We start from the raw sequence: 8,872 nt of genomic DNA on the forward strand, positions 1-8,872 counted from the left end.
CAAAGATAATGTCCGATGATTTCCGCATTCCATTGGGTCATGTCTCTTTGGAATGGACAGAAATATGGATCTCTTCCAATCAGTTGGTCAGATAGTTGTCTTCCAAATTTTTTGGCAGAGATGAGTGAGTGCCTCCTGTGCCGCCTCACTTTCTTGAAAGATTTCAATTTGTATTCCATTAATTCTTGGTGCCTTGTTCTTTGCCAATTCCTTCAATGCGCCTTGGACTTCTTCCTTCTATATCATTGGCTCTTGATCATATGCTACCTCTTGAAACAGTTTAACATCAACCATTTTCTTTTTGTACAGTGACTGTGTATTCCTTCCATCTTCTCTTGATGCTTTCTGCATCATTCAATAATTTGCCCAGAGAATCTTTCAATAACGAAGTCGAGGCTTGATTTTTTTCTTCAGTTCCCCCAGCTTGAGAAATGCTGAGTGTGTTCTTCCCTTTTGGTTTTCTGACTCCAGATCCTTGCACATTTCATTGTAATATTTGACTTTATCGTCTCGAGCTGATCTTTGCAATTTTCTGTTCAGCTCTTGGACCTCCTCATTTCTTCCATTTGCTTTATCATCTCTATGCTGGAGAGCAAGTTTCAGTGTCTTTTCTGACATCCATTTTGATCTTTTCCTTCTTTCTTGTCTTCTTGATGACTTTTATCTCCTAGAAATGCAACTAAATGCTACTTGGCTGAGGTTGCTCTTCTAGATTCTAAGACTCCACGAAGGAGTCCTGAGTAGTAGAGTGGATTATGAGCTGGGCTGCTAACCCCAAGGTCAGCAGTTCGAATCTACCAGCTGTTCCATAGGAGAAAGATGAAGCTTTCTACTCCCATAAAGATTTATAGCCTCGACAACCCTATGCAGGCTTGCTATGAATCACAGCACATAACCACCACCAGTTTATGTATATTCTAGTTATCCCCATAAGAACCTATGAAGTAGGCACAGTCATTGCCCCATGTTCCAGGAAACAAAGGCAGAATGAGGTTGTCATTCTCTGGGGTCCCAAAGATCGTAAGTGACAGGCAAGATTTAACCAAAGTCTGACTCAAAGTAGGTGTTCCTACTCATTGATAATTTGTACCCAAATTATTTAGTTTAAAACTAATATGGACCAAGCACATGTACATATATCAGATGACCTTATTTAATTATCAGAACTTCCATGAGCCATAGGAATAAAAATTCCCATTGTTGAGATGGAAGCCTTGGCATGGTGAAGTGGCCTGCTGAAGTCACACAGATGGTGAGTGAGATAGAGTCTGGGAACAGAGCTGGTGAACCCTGACCCCTATTCCTATGGTGTGAGAGACCCTCGTCTCCTCATTTCTAGTCATGGACTGTCAAGAGGATCCTATGCCCAGCATCTTGCCTGGACTGCACTAATGATTTTCTTTTAATCTACCTTTACTAGATGTATGACTTAGGGACAATATTTAACCTCTTTTAGCTTTACTCTCACTCTCTGTACAATGGGATTCAAAATATTGACTTCTTCATAAAGCTGTTGGGAGACTTGAGATCATGCCTGGAGAGTGATTAGCACAGATATGTACTAACTGCTCAATAAATAGTAGCCATCAAGTCAATTCTGACTCATAGCAACCCTAATAGCGTTCCTGAGACTTTCAGTCACTATAGGAACAGACAGCCTCATTTTTCTCCCGTAGAGTGGCTGGTGGTTTTGAACTGCCAATGTTGTGATTAGCTTACCCTCTAGCACCACCAGAGCTCCTTATAAATAGTAGTTATTTGAAAGGTGTCCCTGGGTCCCAAACAATTGAGTGCTTCACTACTAGATGAAAGGTTGTTGGTTCAAACCCACTCAAAGGCGTCTCAGAAGGCAGGTCTTATGGTCTGCTTCTGGAAAATTCTTTGAACAGTCCTACTCTGCACACGTGGTGTTGTTATGAGTCAGAACTAATGCCATAGCAACTGACAACAACATTAGCTATTTAAAAAATTCACCATTATTATTATGGCCAGAGTAACAATAACTTTGACAATTCTGCATAAATCACATTGTTTTATGTGTCTCCGCCCACTGAACCAATGGCCTGCATTGCTTCAAGTGAGGGGAAGCTATAAACCAGGACAAAGAAACCATTGCTTTGGAAACAATGGTAATAACTGGGACCACTATTTTTTATATTGAAGGAGCGCAGGTGGCATAGTGGGTTATGCATTGAGCTGCTAGCCACAAGGTCAGCAGTTAGAGTCCACCAGCTGCTCCAAAGGGAAAGGTGTAGCTGTCTGCTTCCATAACAATTTGTTGTTGTTGTTGTTAAGTGCCGTCAAATAGATTCCAACTCACAGTGACCTAGTATAGGGTTTCTGAGGAGCAGCAACTGCTGAGTTTGAATTGCTGACCTTGTGGTTCAAACCGACCTTGTGGTCTAGTGTTTATCCTACAGTGCCACACCAGGACCTCATATCCTCATAATAACACTAAGATGTTATTTACAGCCTCGGAAACCCTATACAGGGTTTTTTGGTTTCTGACTATAAGTCAGAACCAACATAACAGGACACCAACCACCACATCTGTCAGGTTTTACTGAGAGAGTAAATCAATCTCTATATTCGCTATACATGTTCCTTATCAAGCGCAATATTAGACTCCATTGTAAGCCAAAGCACAAAGCACATATACAATATGGCATAAGGGAATTTTACATATACTAGTAGGAATAAACAGAAAGTCTTTGTGTACCTGGGAGGAATAAACAGAAAGTCTTTCTTTACCTAGATCTGGAAAAGAACAAGTGGTAAGTGTTCTGGTTCTGCCTCCTCCAAGGGAGAGAGACCAGAGAAGTTTGGTGAAATCCCGGAGTCCGGGGGTGGTGGTGGTGTCTGGTTTCTCACTCCCCAGCAGAGAAAACAAACAAATAAAACTCCCGGTTGCTGTTGGGTAGCAACCCCACATGTGTTAAGTAGAGCTGTGCTCCACAGGGTTCTCAATGGCTGATTTTTCAGTAGATGGCCACATCTTTCTTCTGAGGTGCCTCTAAGTGGATTCAAGCCTCCAACTTTAACAGCCAAGCATGTTAACAATTTGCAGCACCCAAGGACCTTCAGGGCATGGCTTGGACAAATCTCAAACTCCTTAGGGAAACCTGAGGCTATCACAGCACTAGCGAAGGCCCATGGAAGGTGGCTCATAAGTAGGGCTCAAGGGCAGCCTCCCAGACTCTTAAAATCCCTGCCTGACTCAAAGAGAGTGGCTGAGTCCCCCAGATTCCAACTGGCTATAGATGGTTGAGAAATATGGTGACTAGACACAGGTGTGGAGTTAAGGGCAGAGAATCACAGAGCATAAGAACATGTCAAGCGTAGACAGGATGACAGACTTCAGCCATGGGAGCCCATGGGATGCTCAAAAAGCACTGTTTCTCTTTATATTCCCTTCCAGTCAATGCTCCCAAGGACATTTTGTGGTAAGAGAGATGCTAAGTTACATTCAGCCCTTGTCCCGTTCAAGGACTCTCATTCTCAACAGAAGTTCTGTTCAAGCTTGCCTTATTCAATCACTTTCCACATGCACACGGGACTGTGGTATTCAGGCATCCAGGCTTAGGAGTCAAATGATGACATAAACTTTCTATGTGACCATGGGGAAATGTCTACCCATCTTTGGTAGTTGAGCCCACATTTCCTTCCACTTCAGATGTTCTGTGATACTGTTTCTCAGCTCATTTGTGCAGCTTTCTTCCCTTGCTTTCTGCATTCTGTTGTTGCTTCCCACTTTGTTATTATGCAACTTTGTACTTGATACTGAGTTCTTTATTGTCTAGGAGTCAGCTCTGCAAATGGGATTTAAGTCCCTTGTCAAACTGGAATCTCTGATACCTTCAAATAGGTAAACAGAAAACCAACATACTAGTACTAATATAGTTATTCTTTATTGACTCTCTGTTAGGTGTTGTTGTTGATGTTGTACTTAAGTGGCATCGAGTTGATTCCAACCCATAGTGACCCTGTATAGGGTTTCCAAGGAGCAGCTGGTGAGCTTGAACCACCAACCTTGCAGTTCAGATGACTTTGCAGTCTGACACATTAACCCACAGCGCCACACCAGGACATTGTTGTTAATAGGTGCTGTCAAATCTGCTCTGATTCACTGCAATGCTACATACAACAGAACAAAACACTGCCCAGTCCTGCACTATCCTCACAATTGTTGTGTTTGAATCCATTATTGCAGCCACTGTATCAATCCATCTCATTAGGGTTCTTCCTCTTTTTCACCGACTCTCTACTTTGTAAAGAATGATGTCCTTCTCCAGAGACTGGTGTGCCCTAATAACATGTCCTACATCTATGAGACAAAGTCTCACCATCCTTCCAAGGAGCATGCTGGCTGCAGTTCTTTTGAGACAGATTTGTTTGTTCTTTTGGCAGTCGATAATATTTTCAGTATTCGTCACAAACCCCATAATTCAAATACTTCAAGTATTCACTGTCCAGCTTTTAAGCCCCAGTGATGTTGTAGGATAAACACTGACCCTCTAACTGCAAGGTTGGAAGTTCAAACCTGCGAGCTGATTGTCAGGAGAAAGGTGAGACTTTCTGCTCCTATAAAGATTTATAGCCTCGAAAACCCTATACAGGGTCATTATAGACTCCTGATATGGCACTGTAGGACAGCTACCTGCAAGGTCTGTGGTTCAAACCCACCAGCTACTCCTTTAAAGCCTTGAAGAGTGTTGCTATAAGTCAGAACCAACTAAATGGCACTTAACAATGAGTTAGAATTGACTTGCTGAGAGAATGTTCGGTGTTATTGTTGTTAAGTGCCATTGAGTCCGTTGCAACCTTATATAGGGTTTCCAATGAACAGCTAGTGGGTTTGAACTGCCACCCTTGTGGTTCAAAGTCCAGTGCTGATCCTACAGCGCCACACCAGGAGTCCTTGCTAAGTGTGAGATACTTTGAATACATTAGCTCTATTCTTCATAATAAACTTGCACAATAAATATTATCATCTACACTTCATTGATTTAGTTATGGCTCACATCCATACAGGACTGGGATTTGTTTGAGTCTAAAGCCCTTACATTTTAGCACATCACAGTGCCATTAGGCCTATCTTTAACAACTATTCCCTGCACTGCCCAAATGTTTTTGAGGAGCGAATGACTAAGCATGTCCGATGTGCTGCTTGAACTGTGACGTGTAAGTCAATTCCAGCAAAGTGACCAATACTTACTACCCAGGACTGCAGGGCTGACTGCGCTCAGCAGAAGGAGCAGCCACGTGCCTTTGGAGGTCATCTTCCCCTGGGGACCCACGTGCAATGAAAATCTCTACTGCAAGGATCGCAGAGTTCTCCTTAGTTTTTCTTGGAAGTTCTTGGATTTACCTGTACCTGCAATCTGAATACATTTGCACTGGTGAGAAAGAATCTAGAGTCGAAAGCATGTATACAGGAAAAGAATATTTTTCTGATAAACTCAGTGTAATGGTTAATTTTATATGGTTCCGTTTCTCTAGAGAACCATGGCTGACACCCAGAGTCTACAATGAGGCCAAATCTCAAGCTAAATGTGTTGTGGTTGTTAAGTGCCGTGGAGTCCCTTCTGACTCATAGAGATCCTGTATAGCGTTTCCAAGGAGCGGCTGGTGAGTTTGAACAGCCGACCTTGAGGTTCAAACTGACCTTATGGTAGAGTGCTTATCCTACAGCGCCACACTGGAACATGTAATTTAAGACGTTTGGTTCTTAATGTAATTTAAGAGGCTTTGTTTTTATTTGCAAGGCCTTCTGGATCTGTGCTAGATATCTAACTACTATATTGTTGTTAAGTGACATCAAGTCTGTTCCAATCCATAGAAACCCTGTGTCGGGTTTCCAAGCAGCAGCTGGTGGGTTTGGATGCCGACCTTGTGGTTAACCGACCAGCACCAACACTGGGACTCTGACTCCTGTGGACTTTGCATTTTAGGAAATCTGTCAGATGAAAGTACACTGCTGTTTTCATAACACCACCAGAGGGCATCCGATGCAAACGTTCTCACAAGTGAGGACGCTGGGGTCACTACTGTCATGTCAACCAAGCCTGTCCCTCAAATGAATTCATTTTACAGATGAGAAGACCTGAGGTCAATGGGTATGAGGTCATTTGCTTTTGTCACACAGTAACAATCAGATCACATGACTGCAGTTGAGCACCCTTCTTTTAGGCTTAGTTGACCTTTTATTTTTTGTTACCTTTCCCCTACCATCAAATAAAACAGAAAAAAAAGCAAAGCACACATATGAAATAGTAAGTAAATGCCACCTTCCAGAGATACACAATTTGATGAACAGTCTACAGCACTCTCTCTCTGCTGTGTATACTTTTATATAAATAGAATCATGTTGTTCTACAACCTGATTTTGTTTCTTAGCAGTTGATTGATTGCAAAACCCTACTTGCATTTCCATAATATTTATGCAGCTCTGATTCTCTTTGTAGTATAAATTCACATTTTCACAGACCATGCATACTGTCATCTTTGTCTCCTCTCACAAAGGGCCTGTACCACACACACCACTGCACAGGAATGCTCGTTTTCCCAAGCCCTGGATGCTTCCTTTGGTTCTTCTTCTTCTAATTTTAATCTATTAAAGAAAAGCCTCATTGTTTCTGTGGGCATTTTAAGATTGCTAACAAAGTCCAACTGTTTTTCATTGAACGATTAGCTGTTTGTATTTCTTTTGTGAGTTTTCAGTTTGCAGCTTTGCACATTTTACTGTTTGGTTGTTCATCTTTGTGTCTACCTTTGGAGGTGGCACTTACTCCCTGTTTTATAATTTGGGTTTGATTTTTTTTTAGCAATTCTCATATGATTTGATAGTGGGGGAAAGGTAACTGTGAGACATTCCTTTGATATTTAGATTCTTTCCTATATTGCTAGTAGTAATTCCCAATGGTATTTTTCTCTTGTTTATAGTACTTTTTTTTTTTTTTTTTTTGCCAGAGTAGCAATTTAAAACATTATATTGTCGTATTTGTGTTCTCCATTATAATTCTTGGAATTCATATCAGAAAGGCTGGCCATCACCCTCCCATAAGGATAAAATACTCACCTACATTCTCTTGTACTTTCATTCAGCTGGCCTTTATTTTAGGGTAAGCATGGAGTTAGGTTCCAGATTTTTCCTGTAAATAACTATTGTTGTTGTTGTTAAGTGCAGTCAAGTCAGTTCCAACTCATAGCAACCCTGTATAGGGTTTCTGAGAAGTGGGTGGTGAGGTCTAACCACTGACCATGTGTTTCAAACAGACCTTGTGGTCTAGGGCATATGCTACAGTGCCAAACCAGAACGCCATAAATAACTATTGTTGTTGTTAAGTGCCGTCAAGTTGGTTCCAACCCATAGCAGTATAGAGTTTCTGAGGAGCAACTAGTGAGCTTGAACCATCGACCTTGAAGTTCAAACTGTCCTTGCAGTCCAGTCTGTTAACCTGCAGCACCACACCATAGCTATTAAAATGAGTAATTCATTGACTTCTCAGGTGACTATACTGTATTACTATTATCATTGTTTGTCTTAGTCTTGTTTGTAATAATGAAAAACGGACCATTATCAAAAAATGTCCATAAGCAAGGATATTCACATAGAGGAGCGTATACTAGTGAAAGGTTGATACTATAATGAGTGCAATTTCAATTTGATAAAAACACAGGCGTTAGATAGGTAGCTCTCATCCCATTGACTATGACTCATGGCGACCGTATGTTCAACAGAACAAAATGTTGTGCAGGTCCTGTACCATTCAAGCCATCGTTGTAGCCATTGTACCAGTCAGCATCCTCACTGACCCTCGGCTTCACCCCACATGATCTCCTCCTCTCCAGCAACTGATCCTGCTCAGTGTTCTCAACCTCACCAGTTGCCTTCGAGTGGATTCCAATTCATGGCACCCCCATGTGTGTCAGAGTAGAACTGTGTGCCATACGGTTTTCAGTGGCTGAGTTTTTGGAAGTAGACCACGAGGACTTTCTTCCCAGGTGCCTCTGGGTAAACTTAAACTTCTAGCCTCTTGGTTAGCAATCGAGCACATGAACCAAACTTTATGATACAAAAATCAGTATACATCGTCTAACGTTCAAATAATAGATTGCTTAAGAGGAATGTTGTTGTTGTTAAGTGCCGTTAAGTCGGTTCTGACCCAGAGCGACCCTGTATAGGGTTTCCGAGGAGCAGCTGGTGAGCTTGAACTGCCAACCTTGCACTTCAAATGGTTTTGCAGTCTGGTGCATTAACCCACAGCGCCACACAGGAAGAGGAATGTTGTTGTTTTTGTTAAGTACTGTTGAGTCAATTCCGACTCATAGCGACCCTGTACAGGGTTTCCAAGGCTGTAAATCTTTACGGAAGCAGAACGCCTCATCTTTTTCCCGCAGAACCACTGGTAGTTTCGAACTGCTGACCCTGAGGTTAGCAGCCTAATTCGTAACCACTATGCTACCAGAGCTCCTCCAAGAGGAATAGTAGAACGTAATATTTGAAATGGAAAATTCTAAGCCTCCATATGAACACTGTGGTACATGTTAACAGGAAACCCAAACCAAACCCACTGCCATTGAGACAATTTCAACTCAGAGTGATCCTATGTGGGGTTTCCTAGGCTGTAAATCTTTACAGAGCCAGACAGCCTTATCTTTCTCCCACAGAGTGACTGATGGGTTTGAACTACTGACCTTGTGGGTAGCAGCCCAATGCCTAATCCATAGTATATCAGGGCACCTAATGTTAACAGAGAAAAGAGACAAATGGTGTGGAGTGTGGATCTGTGATGTGTCTCCCTTTTAAAAATTATGATAAGAACTCTTCTGAAAATCCTAAAATCCCTTTAAAATGAAAAGTAAGAACATC

At 41.9% G+C, this 8,872-nt stretch overlaps 1 protein-coding gene across 1 annotated transcript in view; it reads right to left on the minus strand.

The window, feature by feature from the left end:
• The window catches only part of REG4 (regenerating islet-derived family, member 4), a 20,748-nt gene extending 15,469 nt beyond the window's left edge, over window positions 1–5,279 (minus strand). Inside the window, exon 1 of the mRNA XM_006861310.1 lies at window positions 5,216–5,279. Coding sequence (XP_006861372.1) covers window positions 5,216–5,279 — 64 coding nt within the window. The remainder of the gene's footprint in view (window positions 1–5,215) is intronic.
• Between the last annotated feature and the right edge of the window lie 3,593 nt (window positions 5,280–8,872).

This window comes from Chrysochloris asiatica, unplaced genomic scaffold (assembly GCF_000296735.1).
Source record: "Chrysochloris asiatica unplaced genomic scaffold, ChrAsi1.0 scaffold00042, whole genome shotgun sequence".
Lineage (NCBI taxonomy): Eukaryota > Metazoa > Chordata > Mammalia > Afrosoricida > Chrysochloridae > Chrysochloris > Chrysochloris asiatica.